General features: G+C 34.5%; 1 protein-coding gene across 5 annotated transcripts in view; it reads left to right on the forward strand.

The window, feature by feature from the left end:
• LMBRD2 (LMBR1 domain containing 2) overlaps positions 1-18613 on the forward strand; it is a 56371-nt gene that overhangs the window by 18841 nt on the left and 18917 nt on the right. For all 5 annotated transcript variants that reach the window (XM_032626947.1, XM_032626951.1, XM_032626948.1 and 2 more), the window contains 9 exons: positions 3905-3979; positions 6636-6749; positions 7115-7298; positions 10399-10580; positions 11137-11270; positions 12648-12753; positions 13415-13512; positions 16384-16487; positions 17706-17752. In XM_032626947.1, coding sequence (XP_032482838.1) covers positions 3905-3979; positions 6636-6749; positions 7115-7298; positions 10399-10580; positions 11137-11270; positions 12648-12753; positions 13415-13512; positions 16384-16487; positions 17706-17752 — 1044 coding nt within the window. The remainder of the gene's footprint in view (positions 1-3904; positions 3980-6635; positions 6750-7114; positions 7299-10398; positions 10581-11136; positions 11271-12647; positions 12754-13414; positions 13513-16383; positions 16488-17705; positions 17753-18613) is intronic.

Raw genomic sequence — 18613 nt, forward strand, 5'->3', positions numbered from 1 at the left:
GGGGCTTGAGACATCAACATATGTTTTTGGGGGGAGCACTGTTCAACCCAAAACACCTGCTTTGGTCCTCCAGATTCTTAGATACTCAGCAGCCATTTTTAAGTGAATGAATAAATGATCAAAAGAATGAATACTGATTCTTTAATTGTGGTTGAAAATTTTTATGTTGACTTCTTGCATTTATTTATAAAATGTTAAGAACTGTAGCAGAAGACATTGATTCAAAATATAGGACTAAATCTATAAATAATACTCTATTACATTTCCTTAAGCATGTGATGGATATTATTACATTTTTCAAAGGAAGTTAATTTGGTATTTTTTATATTTGATATATTTGAAATTTTGAATTTTGAAAAAATATTTGAAAATTTATATTTGATAATAAAATAATTAAAAGGAGATCATTTAAATTTGATAATGTTCCCCTCAAAAGTTGGTATTAAATTCAGTTGTTTCAGATTTAAGGAATATGGATTTCACCAGTTCATTCAAACTTCCTTGACCAAGTATAAATTAAATGCAGTTTATTTTAGATCTGGATTTTGCTAGGAGGAATCTTCGGTGAATAAAGATAGATTTTGTTGTTGTTGTTAAATGGGAGTCCTCTACTTAGAAATAGGATGTGGAAAATTAAGGATTGGAATTGATGCCTTCTTTGCTATTTTAGTGTAGGTTTAAGGTGTGAGGGATTTAAAAAAATTTAGATAAGAGAAATTTTTCCATGTAAATAAGAAACCACTCTTTTTATTGAATATATCTGACATAAAACATTGTGTAAATTTAAGGTGTACAAAATGTTAATTTGATCCATTTTTATATGGTAAGAAACTACTCTTTTCTTAATGGATCTTTTGAAAATAGCAGGAAGTCCACATACATAGCAGGAGAACATAGCAGGAGAACTCTAGCCCTTTTTTGCCCCCTCAAAAAATGCATGATTTAGCAGGTATGAATTTCTTTGTCCATATGTTTAAAGGGAATTTGGGATCCTTCCTGTTTTTCTGAATGTATGAAAATTTATAAACTTGTGGAGAAATTTTTTTCATCATTTTTTAAATACCTAGTGTCTTCCTGCCATGTTAAGTGCTATGTGGAACTGGCCATTAGGATGCTAACCGTCTAGAGTAGAAAATTGTACAGTCCCTCACAGTATATGATAAATGCACTGTAAATGATACATGCTCTAGTGTAGAGAAATTTCGCTTAGAGGAAGAGGTGAAATGGAGGAAGTGAAATATGACCTGGGCCTTGAAGAATGGGTAGAATTTTCATAGCTGACAGCATTCTGGTCAGGTATCAGGGGGTTTTAAAATCAAATTAATTATGCATAAGATAAAAGATAAAGTTTACAGGGTTTGAAAGATAGATAGCCAGATAGCACGGCCTTGAATGTCGGACTCAAAAGTTCAGTGTATTTTGAAATCAGTGAGGAATCATTGACACCTTGCATGCAGGGAAGAGACATTATCCTGTATGTGGTTTAGGATCATCAGTCTGATGGAGGTGCGCAGAATAAAGCATGGACAAGAATACTGATAACTTAGTTTGAGAGAAAACTTTTAAAATCCACTGGTTTTGAATACATCTTTTAAGAGATCACAATCACCTTTTTTTTTTTTCTGGTAATTACTAATTATATTTTTCATCTATCCATAAAATCTTCCAAATGCAGTTTTATAGAAACCAGTTTAGTGTTTTATGATATGTTTTCTATGGAGTGAATGTATACATCTGTGTGTCTGTTACTTTTCTTTGAAGCATTAATAAAACTTATAAGCCATGTCAAACCATTCAAAAGGAATTTTTGCTAGATGGCCAGAGGGCACCTCTACCTGCTGTCATTTTTCAAGGTAGAGGATTTGGAGAGGGACAAATAGCTACTTATTCCACTGAAAATTGCCTTTTAGTCTGACTTGATATATTTTGTCTGGTAAAGAATTGATTGGGCACAATAATGACAGAGTTCAAAGTTATGTTATTTGATATGAAGAAAATAAGCTATTATTCAAATACATTCCACACTTTATAAAAATTATGAACCTTGAAGGAAACTTAAATTTATAAGATATAGCAAATATCAATGTTCCAGTACTTGCTTTTGTTTAATATGCTAAAGAATTTAGAGGAAAAATATGATTTTCGTATATGTAATCAGACTGTATAGTTTGTATTCAAAGTTATGCTAACTAGTCAACAAAACTTTAAGGTAGCTTAGAAATGGAAGAGTGTAATGTAGTGATGCTTCAAGCACCTTTTAAAAACCCAAGTCCTGTCATTCCGGTTTTAGGCCTTACTCATTGACCTCACGATGAAATGTTATTAAGGCCTTCTGGAATACTTTGCTCTTACTCTACAGCCTGATCAAGCACAGCGCAGACCCTTGCTCTCCTTTCCCGTTAGTCACTGGAGTTTCTTTTCCTGAAACTTGTTCACTTCTGCTTGGAGGCCTTGGTACATGCTGTCCCTCTGTCTGGAATATTCTTGCTCCTCCCTTTGATCAGCTGACTCCTATCCTCAGTTTAGCTTTTTATCTCAGTTTAAGTAATCGGTTCATCAGAAGGTCTTCCACACTAGATTATACAGCAGTTTTCACACCATTTCTATTTGAATAATGTCTGTTTTCTTCACTAAGCTAAGCTCTTTGACAGGAGCAGTGTCTGTTGGTACAGATTATTCATGGGGTCTGCATATTTTAAATTTTGATGGATACTGCTAAATTATCTTCCAAATAGATTATATCACATTTTACTGTGTATAGGGAGGCCTTTTCCCCTGCAATCTTACCTCATTATATAAGAGCAGTTTTTTATAATTTTACAAGAAAACTGTCTTCATTTTAAAAAGTTGTAGTTTTTTTTAGTGGGATTGAACATCTTTTCAGATATTTATTGGCCAATTGCATTTCTTCTGTATCTTCCCATTTTTCTTTTGATTTTTAAGAGCTCTCCATATATTAAGGATAGTGATTTTTTTTTCCATATACGTTATACTTTTTCACAACTTTTCCTATGTGCCCTATGGTTTCCCTGCCCCCCAGTTTTACATCTCTTAAGGCCATCCTCTGCCCTATAATCAGAATGTTATTTTTAATATCCTGGTTGGTTCACTCTTGCCTTCCAGCCTTTGAATATGCTGTTTCTTCTTCCTAGAACAGTGGTTCCAACTTCTCAAAAATTTCATTTACATTATAGAATATCGTGATTCTTTTAGAACTACTGATTCTAAAGATTCCCTTCTCTAACTCCTTTATTTCTTTCATATGCATTAAATTGTTGATTTAATTATCTCATCACCACACTGCAATCTTAGTGAAAGACTTATAACACCATGTCTTCCCACTCCACCCTCCAGTATGGATTGTGGTGACCTTACACCTAGCACAGTGCTGGCACGTAGTGAACTCTTAATTTTAAAAATGTAGGATGAATCATTAGTTGTGACTGCTGTAAAGTACTCTCTCATTGGAAAGGAGCAGGTGCTTTGTGACATTTTTAGCCTGTTCTGCTTCCTCTGGTTTCTCTGCTGTATTTTAGGTAATGAGATAATTGAGCTTGAGGAGCAAGATGGAGAAATGCAGTCCTGTTCTTTTAGAATCTCAGTTTGCCTGATCCTTCATGACTTTTTATAATGTTTATTCATCTCTGTGTACCAAGTAAGCAAATGGTAAGGCAGTAAATCTAGAAAGTCATAAAAAGTGTGAGGGTATAGGTATAGCTGTTCTATAATTTTGTGTTTTGTGTTCTTAAGAGTTTTTATTCAGAGAATAGAACTTTATTATATGCTGAGTAATTTGGGTTAGAACTAAACTTGTGAGAATATATATAGTACCTAGAGCATCCCGATTTGAAACATCTAATCTACAGAAATGGAAATATTTTTATTTCTCTTACTGTTTTCATAGGAAGTTCGTAAAGTGAATGAGAGCATCAAGTATAACCACCCACTGAGAAAATGTGTTGACACAATACTTAAAAAGGTAATTAAATAATATTCTCATCTATTTTCTTTTGAAATGTAAATTTACGTACTATATTATAATAAAAGCATCAGAAAAGTATGCAAACAGCCTATGATTGAAGTCTTCCAACTCCTTTCCATTTTCATGACAACATTAACCATAAACCCATAGTAATTTGTACATAGAATTTGTTCTTTTGTTACTATAGGTTTAACATTATTTATTGGCAGTATTTTCCATTGAAATGTGGCTATAGAGGTTATGTTAAATAATGTAAAATGATTGCCGTGACACAGTGACGGAGTTGGACCTTTATAGGTTGTAAAAGTGTCATTAAGGGCTTCCCTGGTGGCGCAGTGGTTGAGAGTCCGCCTGCCGATGCAGGGGACACAGGTTCGTGCCCCGGTCCGGGAAGATCCCACATGCCGCGGAGCGACTGGGCCCGTGAGCCATGGCCGCTGAGCCTGCGTGTCCAGAGCCTGTGCTCTGCAATGGGAGAGGCCACAACAGTGAGAGGCCCGCGTACCAGAAAAAAAAAAAGTGTCATGAAATGTGGTCACTAAAAGCGTATTTCCTATAAGAAAATAAATTAGGTCCTCAATAATCACATTTAATCAGCTTCGTACATGGTATTTTACAATATATTTCATAAAATGAATGACATTATGAGATATTTAATACAGATATTTAATAAGAAACCATACAATTAAGGTTTTGATGCATTAGTATTGAATTAGAGGTATTCATATACTTCCGAAAATGATTATTCCAGAAATGAGTTCCGCAATTGTCTTCTCTGCAACCACAGAACTATTCCTTTTCTTGTATTTAGTTTACTTTATTTTTAAAGACTTGTATGTAAGCCTTTATTTTTTTATTGAGGTAACATTGATTTATAACATTATATGAGTTTTGTGTGTACATTATATTTCTACTTCTAGATATCCTATACCATCCTTAACACCAAAAATTTATTTTCCATCAGTTGCCATACAGTGGATCCCCTTTATCCATTTCACCCTAACCCCCACTACTACCCTGTTCTCTGTATCTACATGTTTGTTTTTATTTGGTTTGGTTTATTCATTTATTTTCTTTTTGTTTGTTTATCAGCTTTTTATATTCCCCATATGAGTTGAATCCTATGGTATTTGTCTTCATCTGACTTATTTCAGTTAGCATAATACCTTCAAGGTCCATCCATGTTGTTACAGATGGCAAGATTTTATCTTTTTTTTAATAGCTGAGTAGTATTCCCCTGTATATATATATGTGTGTGTGTGTGTGTGTGTATCACATCTTCTTTATCCATTCATTCACTGATGGGCACTTAGATTGTTTATCTTGGCTATTGTAAATAATGCTACAGTGAACATGGGGGTGCAGATATCCTTTAGGATTAGTATTTTCATATTCTTTGGATAAATTCCCAGAGGCGGGATAGCTAGATCATACAGTAATTGTAGTCTTTTTTTTTTTTTTTTTTTTTGCGGTACACGGGCCTCTCACTGTTGTGGCCTCTCCCGTTGCGGAGCACAGGCTCCAGATGCGCAGGCTCAGCGGCCATGGCTCACGGACCCAGCCGCTCCGCGGCGTGTGGGATCTTCCTGGACCGGGGCATGAACCCATGTCCCCTGCATTAGCAGGCGGACTCTCAACCACTGCGCCACCAGGGCAGCCCCGTAGTCTTAATTTTTTGAGGACTCTCCATACTGTTTTCCATAGCGGCTGCACCAATTTACATTCCCACCAATAGTGTATGAGGGTTCTGTGTTCTCCACATCTTCACCAACACTTGTTATTTCTTGTCGTTTTGATAATAGCCATTCTGACAGGTATGAGGTGATAATCTCATTGTGGTTTTGATTTGCATTTCTTGAATAATTAGTGATGTTGAACATCTTTTCATGCACTTGTTGGTCACCTGTATGCCTTCTTTGGAAAATATCTCTTCGGCTCCCCTGCCCATTTTTCAATCAAGTTGTTTGTTCATTGTTGAGTTGTATGAGCTCTTTACATATTTTGGATGTTAACCTCCTATTGGATATATCATTTGTAAATATATCCTCTCATTTGGTAGGTTGTCTTTTCATTTTATTGATGGTTTCCTTTGCTGTGCAGAAGCTTTTTAGTTTGATATAATCACATTTGTCTATTTTTGCTTTTGCTTCCCTTGCCTGAGGAGACATATCTAGAAAGATATTGCTAAGACCAATGTCAGAGAGTATCCTGCCTATATTTTCTTCTGGGATTTTTATGGTTTCATGTCTTACAGTCAAGTTTTTAATCCATTTTGGGTTGATTTTTATGTATGGTATGCAATAGTGGTCTAGTTTCCTTTTTTTGCATATGGCTGTCCATTTCTTTTCCTATATTTTAAATCCGTTATACTAATTATTAGCTAGTGCTCCTTTTGGTTAAGATGATAGTCATGAGAATCAATTCTCTACATTTGTCTTATATTTGCTACCTTTTGAGATCTATTCAGGGAGGTTAACCAACTTGCCCAAGTTCATAGAGGTAATAAATGACTAATAGTGGCGTAGACGACTTCAAATCTGAAAGATGTTTGCAAGAAAATTAGATATGCTCAAGAATGAAAGATTTTTAATAAAAATAAAATTTTTATCTTTTTTGCAAATAAAATTTCTAAAAATCTACTCGTTCCTTTTAGTGCCCTATAGAGTATCAGGAAAAAATGGGTAGGAACATGGATGATTATGAAGATTTTGATGAAAAACATAATACCTATCCAAGTGAAAAGAGTCTGGTAAAACTACATAAACAGGTAACTTTATATAGCCTTTTTACCTTCTGATGATTTTAGTTAGATTTGTAATTACTGCCCACAAAAAAAGAAGTTTGAGTGAATGTGTATCGGAAACTTCCTTTGATCCTGTCCTTATCATTATTCTTTGAAGTGTTTTAACTTTGTTTTTCTCGATATGATTACTGTTGGAATTTGGGGAGGGAGAACTATTCACTAAGCATAAGTGTTATATGTATTATAGAATATTAACATCCTTGTCTCCACCCAGTAAATGCCACGACCCCTTTCCTATTGTTATGACAACCAAAACATGCTCCTTAGTGGGGAGTTGAATCACTGTTGGATCAGAACACTGACAGGTGTACCCCCACTCTCTTTGTTAGGTGATTTATTCAGTTCAGAGACACCGTCGAACTCAAGTACAATGGCAGATTCTTTTGGAACAAGCATTTTATCTAGAAGATGTAGCAAAAAATGAAACCAGTGCTACTTGTCAGTTTGTTCATACCTTTCAATCGCCGGAGCCAGAAAATAGATTTATTCAATATTTTTATAATCCTACAGTTGGTATGTAATTTGATGTACATTTCAAAGTTTAATGCTGATAATTTTTCTGATGAAAAGTGTATATTTTCACCAATGCAAAGTTAAATTATAATTGTGTTATTTGACTTATGCCGTATGGTAATACTATGTATTTGATAAACCTCCCCAAAAAAACTATTTTACTTGTCATATAACATATAAATTATTAGCTTCCACTCTTTCTTCACAGATAACCAAAATTCTATGCAAAAATATATGCAATACATCAAGCATATCTTGTATACATAATATATACTTAAAACAGTTAGAATTTTAAGCAGTTTTATACCACAAGTGTGGATCTCTTCTTTGGTCTTGACATACTACTAAAATGTTCCCCTAAGATGTCCTCTTTGATTACTTACATTTATTAGTCTATATACAAAACCTACATTCAATAGCCATAATTATTTTATTCTCCTTTATGATTATTTATGACACTTTCTTCAAATGTTATCAAATTTAGAACTTAATGAAAATATCAGAGTGTCACAGTATTAGAACTTCTGTTTACCTTATTTATTCAAATAAACTGTTAAGTTCACTTGATTTTATTTTACATGTTTGGTCTTGAGTATGAAAACATAATGGCCATAACAAATGTCTCAATGAGGATCTTTTTTTTTAATTAAATAAAGGAATGATGTGATACTTGTTTTCATTCATTCAACAAACATTTGAGCCTATATATGCTGTGAATTGTTGGATGCTTGGTATATATCAGTGAACAAAAATGACAAAAATTCCTGCCCTTGCAGAGTGAGAAAAACAGGCAATATATACATAAAGGTATGAACAGGATGCTGAGTAGGTAGTTGGCTGTAGATATTGGAGTTCAAGGAAGAAGTCTGCTCTGCAAATATAAATTAGGGTGTCATTAATGTATAGGTGGGCCATGGGTTAGGATAAAGTCAGTGAAAAGTGATGGGATAGAGAAGAGAGAAAATCTGAGGACCAAGCCTGAGGTACTGCCAATTTAGACATCAAGTTGATGTGGAGGAACCAGCAAAAAAGACTAGAAAAAGACTGGCTGGTGAGATAGGAGGAAAACCAGGAGAGTGAAATGTTTTGAGAAAAAGGTTGTATAAAGTACCTTTTCAAATGTTTCAGATAGGTAGATTATTATGAATATTAAGACTTGACAATGGGATTTCAGAGAAATGAAGTGGGGGGAAGGGTAAAAAAGCCTGATCGAAATTTGAAAGAAAAGCGAGGGAAAGCAGTTAGAGCCACAATAGAAAACTCTCAAAATGTTTTCTTTATAAAAGGGAATAAAGAGGGAGTAGCTGAAGGAGAGTGGTAGGGTCAAGAGGAATTATTGCATGTAATTTGCAAATGACACCTTCGAGGAAGTATGTTGAGACAGAAGAGAATGGCTGGGACAATGTACATTTATAGGCGAGATGAAAAGGGGAATAGTGAATAGTGAGGAGAAAGGCCTTAGTTCAGGAGGTAAAGCACAAATATACTTGAGCAGGTGTGAAAAGATGTAGTGGCGGGCACTTGGGGAGGTTCTGTTCTTCCAGCTTCTGTTTTCTCAGTGAAATGCTGAGAGTAATTATAGGGCAAGAGATTTTGGAAATTTGAGGAAAGAAGGCGCAAAATAGTTGCTTAGGGAGAGTAGGCCTGGGAGAAGATTGGTGAATTATACTACACTAGCCAAGCAGTGCTCAGGGTCCACTTGAAGCTATTGATTAAGAATTTAAAGTGAGATGAGTCAGAAGAGTTGCGTGTCTTACTCTTGCAATGTGCAGTTCCATGGGTGCAGGCTCAGGGTAGCCAAGGAGTTGAATCTAACCAGAGCATGGTTTAGCTTAGCAAGTACAGGGAAGCAAGAGAGGCCACGAGAATTGGGATATTGGAGAGTGATTATCCTTAAAGACTATGGAATCTGAGCTGGGTAAAGAAAGTAATAAGGACATCAGGTTAAGTGGCAAGAAAAAGGTAGTAGAATAAATGGACTGTCGGTCAGGGTAAAGTCAGTCAGTGGAGCTGGAATAGTAGATGAAGGTGTTGCTTGGGGACAGGGATCCTATTCTTTAATGAGAGTATAAGGGTTGGAGTTATCGGTAATAAAAGATTTAAAGGATGAGTAGTTGAGGTAAGTTGGAGGACAGACTCATTGGAGGAGAGTAGGTCGAGGAAGTGAAAGACCAGGGTATTGAAAGGAGGATCACCTGTGTGGATATTGAAATCACCAGGAACTATCCTGTGAGTAGGGTTGAAAAGATTTAGAGTGAGCCAGGAGCTCAACTCTTCAATGAATGAAGTATAACCTTTTCAATTTTGTGAGTTTTCTTTTTTTTTCTTTAACTTTTTTTTTTTTTTGCCTAAAGTCAGACTTAACAAAAAGTTGCCAGAATAATACAAAGAATTCCCATATGCCCTTCACCCAGATTCCTTAAATGTTAACATTTTACCTTATTCATTTGCTTTATCTTTTTCTATCTGTATACGTATTTTTCCTTTATCTTTTCAGAGTTAAATCCAGACATGATAACCTCTTTACCTCTCAGTGTTTCAGTGTGTATTTTCTAAGAATAAAGACGTTTTTGTACATAACCAAGTACAATGTGATCAAAATAAAGAAATTAGCATTGATACAGTACAGTTATCTACAGACCTTGTTCAGATTTTGCTAATTGTCTCAATAATATTCTTTGTAAAAAAATCCCAGATCGTGCATTGCATTCAGTTGTCATGTCTCCTTAGTCTCCTTTAATCTGGAACGATTTCTGGGTCTCTGTTATTATTTTATGACATTAATGTTTTGGAGAGTACAGGTCAGTTTTTTATTGAATGTCCCTGAATTTGAGTTTGATGTTTCCTCATAATCAGATGCAGGTTCTGCATTTTTGGCAGGAATACCTCAGCAATGATGTGTTCTTATCAGAGCATGAGGCACATAATATCAGTTTGTCCCATTACTGCTGATCATTTGCTTAGGATGGTGTCTGCCTGGTTCCACCACTGTTTTTCTCTTTGCAATTACGTATCTTGTATTGGAGGTATTTTGAAACACTGTAAATACACTGTTACTCCTTTATGGTTTTCCTAATCATTTTTTTCTTTTATCTTCCAGAGTGGTACTGGGAATGTCTTTTGCGACCGTGGTTTTATAGGGTACTTGCTGTGGTGTTGTCCATCTTCTCCGTGATTGTTGTGTGGTCAGAGTGCACATTCTTTAGCACTACACCTGTCTTATCCCTCTTTGCAGTCTTCATACAGCTGGCCGAAAAAACATACAATTATATTTATATCGAGGTCAGTTTATTTTATATGGGTCGTAAATAAATGTCAGCCATAGTATAATCCTTAACTGTTGTATCTTCTCTCCATATATTTCTTCTAGTAATAATGAAAGCAGTGAAGTTTCCCACAGTGTTATTCACACTTCCAAAAATGAGCTTCATCATTTTACCCAGAATATAAAAACTAAGAACTGTATTTGAGGAGAGATGAAAAGATGCAAAATAGTGCAAAGTACTTCTATGAGAATGCTTTGATCCTCTTTATGCCAGTGAAGCTACATAACTTATAGTCTTCATGTGAAGAGTTGCCAAGGGAATGGGAGAACAGGCTCACTTCAGGAGGTAGCTTTGAAACTTATGGATAGGATGTGGGACTGATTAAGATGTAAATTTTTTTTCATAATTTCATTTTATGAAAAAATGAAATTAGGCGGTTAAAAATTTATACTGTTACAGTGAATAAATTTTAGAATGTCAATAAATGTTAGCTGGAATTCAAAGATAATGCTTGTGATAGTATATAAGTATTGAAGTCTGTTCGTCTGAAACTGGGTTCTTTGTTTTCTTAGATTGCTTGCTTCCTCTCCATCTTCTTCCTCAGTATCTGTGTTTATTCTACTGTGTTCAGGATTCGTGTATTTAACTATTATTACCTGGCTTCACATCACCAGACTGATGCTTACAGCCTTCTTTTCAGTGGCATGTAAGTAGATTGTGTGTAGAAACAAGGGAAATGTCTCCATTACATGTATTCTTATGGATCTCTCTTTTATTTCTTTTTGTTTATGGGTCTTCACTAACACCTGTATTTCTGTGAGCTAATTGATTAGGTTTAAGTATTAATTAGGTGCTTGTTGATGGCTAGCTAAATCCTCCTTGAAGTTTAGGGTTAAAATGGGTATGCTAGATTAGGAAGGAAAAGAAAGACATAGTGAGCCTGGATTTACCAATTAGAGGGTCAATAAATAGGTTAGTAATAAGAAGAACATTTGAGAGTTTAGAGACTAAGTCAGACCTAGAAAGTGGTTCTGAGGTTCAGTGGCCTCAAACTGAATTGTGGAGGACCAAGAACACCAAAAGAATAATTCTTGCTGAGAGATTTAGTAGAAGTTTAGAGAGATGGTTCCAGCTTGGGCTAGGTTGCACAATCTACTATTTGTCCGTATTGTTAACTTAGTTATATTAGGTTTTTAGGGCTGGACTTCGGGAACTTCAAGAGGAATCAATATCTGAGGCATCTCCAAGACTTTTTTTTACCTTTTTTTCCCCAATAGTTATAGACTCAAAGGGAGTTGCAAATATAATACAAAGAGTCCTAGTAACCTTCACCCAGCTTCCCCCAGTGGAGACATTTTATATTGCTGTTGTACAAACACAGACACACTACTGTTAACTAGACCACAGACCTTATTAATTTTCAGTATTTTTTGTCCTTTATTCGTGTGTGTGTGTGTGTGTGTAGATTCCCGTAACCACCACCACAATCAAGATACAGAACTATTCTATCACCACAAAAGAACTCATATTACCTCTTTCTATTCACACCCTCTCTTCATTTTTGTCTCCTTCTACTCTCCAACTCTGTAGTTCTGTAAGATTCTCCTTTTATCTGGTCAAAACTGAGCTCCAACTATTATTTATACCTGTAATTGTCAGAGTTGACATACTTTGATAAAACTTCAGATCTTTTACGTACTGAGTACAATTCACCTGAGGATGTTACTGTCCTCATCATGCTATTGAGACAGATTTAGATTACACAGATGGTAGGCGTGGAAGAGGCACATACAGAGGCACTCTACAAATTCTTGGGATAAAGCAGTGGCAAACACCACCGAAGGAGATAACCTGAGGCTGGAGTTTTGCCTTGTAGGTGTTGATGTTTTTAAGGAAGATGTGATTAATAGGATTTTCAGAATGTCTCAAAAGTAGGGGCAGTTTGTATTAAGAATTAAAAATACAAATGGATGAGAATAATAGTTACAATGATCTGAAATGTTCTTAATGTATTTCAACATAATATATAATGTATCTTGCTGCTTTAATTTTTATATATTGTGTTTATTAATGCTTACTGCAGGTTATTTTGCCGTTTGACTCCTCCTTTATGTCTTAATTTCTTGGGTCTGACCCATATGGATTCATCCATCTCTCACCAGAATACACAGCCAACTGCTTATACATCTGTAAGTATTGTCAAAAAAGAGTTCTTTAGATTCATTATCTATATAGGGTGCTATTATTGTGAAATTTCTTTTTACTGCTGGCGGAAAAGTTCTGTTGCATTATTAGGATCTTTTTAAAAATTACTAAAACTTTTTTTTACAGATTGTATATGTAATTACTAATGACTGAATAAAAGTGATATTGCTATATCTTATTATAAAAAATTAATTTTTGGTTCATATAGGTTGTCCAGCTGAGCAATATCAATAGACCTGACTTATAATAATATTAACCTTTATGTTTACGTTCTTAATGTATTTGATGATTTTCAGTAGTATTTATAAAATATTAATATTTGGTGGAGAAAAATCTTAATAAATAAGCAAATTAAGATATATAGACATATAACATTGTATTAGTTTATGGTGTACAACATAATTGATATATGTATATATTGTGAAATAATTATCATAATAAGTTTAGTTAACATTCATTACCTCACAGTTACAATTTCTTTCCTCTTGTGATGAGAACTTAAAAATCAGTCTATTTAGTGCTGCATTTCTACTTTTTTGAAAACTCCGAATTAATTGATATAAATGGTTATGGGTGAATTTTCTAATAATGAAAAAGAATGAAAGATATAGAACTGTACTGATTTAATTTTTTCTTGCTCCTCAGATTATGGGTTCCATGAAAGTTTTATCCTTTATTGCAGATGGGTTCTATATATATTATCCTATGTTGGTGGTAATTCTCTGCATTGCTACTTATTTTAGGTAAGAAACAACATTGCTTATTTTCCACATATGCTTAGCCTGATCTGGATAACTTTTCTCCTTAAAGCTCTTTTAAATATTCACTGATTGGGTTCTGGTTGTTTGTTTTATTGTGACTTTGTGGGTGCTGGGCATAGTTTAAAGGGGTCACTTGAGTGCCTGGGTCAGGTTCTCCCTCCAAAGATATTTTCAAGAAAAGAGAGAGAGTTATTCTGTTACACATATTTAGTCTACAGAGTGATAGGATTAATTACAGAATGTTAACTCTGAGTCCTGGCCTGTGATACTGGCAGCCGGTGTAGCTTATAAAGCACCCCCATACCCAGCTTGTATCCAGAAACATATATTAGTCTTAGGGCTTTCCCCACAATCATTTTTGGGTTTCTAGATATTTCAGATCATAGCCAGAACAGAGGGTCAGGTGAGGAACAGTTGAAATCAGACAGTACGTGTAAGGCAGGAAAGTACAGGGGCTGCTCTTTTTATAGGATCAGAAAAAGTGGTAGAACCTTGGCAGAGATCAGACTCAAAAGGAGTTAAAAGACAGGTGTGCTTGGCTTCTAGCCCCCTGTCTTCCCTACTTCCACGTGTTAGGTGCCCACATCCTGTACTCTGCCTACCCTCTTCACTGCTTAAGTGCTCCATGACACACCAAAAATGCCACTTAAAAAAAAAATTTTATTGATAATAAGTTTCATCCAACCACTTTTCATTTAAATCTTTCAGTACCATTATATATTGTTAATAATGTACATTATTGTACTGATATTCTAACACTAGGATATTGACTAAACAGAAAAGTTTTGTTTGAAATAAATTCTCTATTGAATTTTGTAAAACATATATATTTTACCTTCTCATAAGTAAAGGAACTAAAGGATTATAATTTAAAATAAAACGGTTAATTTGAACTGACAAAAAAATCTAATATTTTCAATTTTTTTCCATAAGGTAGAAAAGACAGAGGTTTATACTATGAAAATGATGTATTAAAGGAAGAGACCAATCATCCTTTGGATATCCAAAATTAAATTTTTATTATATGCTTATTCATTTTAACAGTTTATAAACTACAAATGGAACATTAAGAGCTTGTGATGTATAAATCATATCTTCTCATGTTAGTATTTATGTTGGTAAGATTAGCATCTCTTCTTATCTTATTAGATTGTTATACTGATCGAGGGATAGATGGGTGGGATAGTGCCTTGTCAACTATAAAATCTTAAACAAATGTAAGGAACTATGTCTAAAAGGAAAATTGTTGAACTTAAAAATAATTCCTTAAAAGTGTTGTTTTAGAGTTAATTAAGATAAATTTTGAGTGCCCGTTTGTCTTTAAGAAAAAAAATGGTCTTATTCCTCAATTTTCAGATTATAAAAATACTCTATTATAGGAGTATATGAAGCAATGCCTTGCTGACATTTCAACGGTAACTTGACTTTATAGGTCAATTTTCTTTTGAAATGCTGCTATAATTAGTCTAATTCCCATATTACTAGCACACAGCCATACCCAGAGCTAATATTCAGACTTAACTGCCTAGAGAATATAAAGCTGTTTCCTGACACTTTAGACAAAGCTAAGACCTTCCCAGAGACAATGATCTCATCCTGGAGTATAGTATTCCCACAAGAACATGAAGATGTAAGGGAATATTTAAAGTCACGGAATTAGCATGACCATCTACCTGAAACCCTAGTTTTACTTACCGTTAAGTCATACAGAGCATTCCTTATATATTAAAACAGGCAGATAATTTATGAATTAGCCAGATTTTTACACATCACTAATGTAAAATGGGAGATCTTCACTTTTTTTAAATTGCTCCGCTGTTTTCTCTTCCTCCTAACGTACACACACACGTACTTCTTCTCCCTTTCTCCTTCTTCCTCTCTCCCCCTTGCTCCATGTATGGTGTTGAGGGCATATGTGAGGGCATTAGCCTGCTGTGCCCCCTTTTGCCTGGCAAAGCAATAAAGCTATTCTTCTCTACCTCAAAAGAAAAAAAAGGAAATCAATGAAAACGTTTGAGAACTAAGGTAATAAAAAGAGCTTGGTCTTTGTTTTGTCTTGGATTTAAATTCTCAGGTCTAAAATTTATTAATTGATCTTTAGCAAGGTTTTTAACCCCTTGTACCTCTGTTTCCTTATCTGTAAAGTGTTATTTATCTCTTAGAATTATAATAAGAATTAAATAAGAATATCTGTAAATTGTCTGATGCATAATAGGAGTTTAACAAATATTAATCCTTCCTTGCGTGCCATATTTTCAGAGTATTTCTGTCCTGTACAACAGTGAGGTTTAAAGTAAATAGTAAATAAGATATAAAATGATAACCCCCAGATAAGCTATAGTAATGAATTCTGAGTTTATAGTAACACCTATTTAAATAGAATTGAGTAGTTCTCAGGATAAAAAAAACATGAAAATCCATTTGCATAACTAAGACTTTCTAAGCCAGAATATTCTGCACTTGTAAATACTGGTTGTGTATGTGTATTTTCAGTATTAATATTGCTGTTTGAATATAAGAAAAGAATAAATTGCTTTTGTATTATAGCCATTGTTTAGCATCCTGCTATAGTAATCTTCTGAAGGTATGCTAATGGCCTAACTTAATTTGTGTCTGTAAGAAATATGGCTTTGGTGCATACTCTAGTCAGTGGAGTACTGGGCATATAAGCTTCTTAGAAAGGGAAATAAGTACTTCTTAAAGAAAGACAAATGTAGCTCTAGGTAACTTGACATGATAACTAGTAATAAACCATAGGCTTCTGTGGGATGCAGATACTAAAGAACAATTAACTTATCTAAACGTTTACAGTGTGAAATAATGCTTATCTTTTTGAAAATCGATTTTTATTAGCTTGGGAACTCGTTGTTTGAATCTACTTGGTTTCCAGCAGTTCATGGGAGATAATGATATGACATCAGACTTAGTTGATGAAGGAAAAGAATTAATCAGACGAGGTAAGATTTGTCTTTTAAAATGAATGAAGGGAAAGTGCTAAGACTGAGAATACAAAATTAATGTTTGTATGATTTGAAATTTTTAATCTATCTTAAGAAATTACAAATTAATATGTTTTAGCTAAAATTCTACAGAAAACTTTCATAGCAAAATAATTCAAAAACATAAATGATTGTTTCATCTGTCTTTAAGAAATTCTGCAGAGGATTTAATAATTAATATGTCTGCAACTAAATAACACCCTTGTTTGGTGTTGGAGTCAATTTCCTGTTTGCTTTGAAATAGATTTGCTAAGTTAAATACAGTTAGAAAACTCATTAATTTAAAGAATCATCATTAAAAACAAGGTAAAGAATCATCATTAGTTTAATGCTGCATAGGAAATCATTCAAGCCAAGGCTGGTTTTTAGAATGTGGTAATCATTAACAACCTGTTAGAATACATGGCACTCTGTTAGAATCTAATCTCAAAACTGAGTGTATCAAATTTCCTGATGTTCAAGTGATGGTAGAATAGGGGGAAAAAGAAAAACAAAACTTGAGTTTTGGGACATTGGTTCTTAGACATTCTCCCTACTTGGGTCTGGGGTTTTTGTGTGATCTTATTTAAATGTAAGCCAAAATGTACTGTGGCTCTGAAATAGGCCAGCGTAGCCTTCACATGCTCTCATAGGAAGGTGGTATCTAGTTAATGTAATAGTTCTGCTGCTTTTTGCATTAATTAGACTTCATCTGGAGTATCATATCCAGTCCTGGGTAATATTTTCAAGAGTAAGACTGATAAGTCAGAAGGAATCTAGGACAGCCAGAATGAGTCTGTAGGGCATATCTTATGGAAAAGAACCACTGAGTATATAGCCAGAAGAGAGTAATGGAAAAGACTCTTATGCAGAAAGAAGTATGAACTTAAGTTAGAAGACAAGACATAAAGAAAAAGAGAAGTTGCAGAGAGACAAGTTTCAAGTCACCATGGGGAAGAAGTTCTTCCCCACTAAAGCTATTTAGGCAGAGCCTAAAGGGCCATCTCCAACAAAAGTAGAGAAAGTATTCTCTGTGGAGTTAGGTGAACTCTCCGGTTCTTTCCGACAGTAACCTATTACCTTTGACTTTGTAGTAATTTAAAGGAAATTGGTCATAGCCTGATACCTTTACTTCAGTTACTCTACATCTAATTAAACCATGTTATACCAAATTTGAGACCACTTTTCTGTCTCTAGAGAAGAGAAAAAGGCAACGGCAAGAAGAAGGTGAAAGTCGACGAAGAGTAAGTACCGTACTTATTAAATTTCTGTAACCTAAAGATTAATGTGAAATATCATAAGAATCTTATTGATTTAGAATAATTGGCTAAAAACAGTGGGAAAAAGACATAGGATATACTTTTACAGAAAAGCAGTTTTAATAGTTTCAGATGTACATGTAGGTATCCTGTCAGACCTGTTCTAAAAAGTCATTAGTAATAAATTACTTCATGTCCAACATCTAGCAGTTTCTTGCCTAGAGTAGGTGCTCAGTAAATATTTATTGGATAAGTGAATAAATTCATGCAATCTTGCTATTAAAGTGATTTTGATTGCTTGAAAATTATGCTTTTTCTGTAATATGACATTAATTTTATTCCTCTTTAATTTTTCCTTAGTCCTTCGTTTCCTGAGGCAAACTAACTTCCTAGAGAATTGAAAAGGCAAAAACTGAGAAAAATCTAGTCACAGTTACCACAGGTTTTCAACATCTGAGTGTGTCCATTACCAGAGAAGTGAAGACTCAGGAGACATGATAGTTGTCTTCGTGTATTTTAGTGTATGTTATGTAAAGGGAGACTTGGTCTTGATTTCAGAAGGCATAACTAGAACAAAAGAGAAGTGACTGGAAATAGAGTTCACCTTTTTGTGAAAACTTCCACGGTTTACCAAAATTGCAGTGAGATCATCACACATAGAAATTTCCATGTCTTCTAGTAAGAGGGCCAAATGGTATCTGGCATGGTTATTTTAAAATGAAACCCTGCACTGCATGGGAGGCTTAATTAGGACCTCTAAAGTTCCTTTCAATTCTACGAATTTAATGAGTGGAATCCCAGTTAATAAGGTTTTAGTGCAGTTAAGACACAATGCCACATGAGTCA

Source organism: Phocoena sinus, chromosome 3, assembly GCF_008692025.1.
Source record: "Phocoena sinus isolate mPhoSin1 chromosome 3, mPhoSin1.pri, whole genome shotgun sequence".
NCBI lineage: Eukaryota > Metazoa > Chordata > Mammalia > Artiodactyla > Phocoenidae > Phocoena > Phocoena sinus.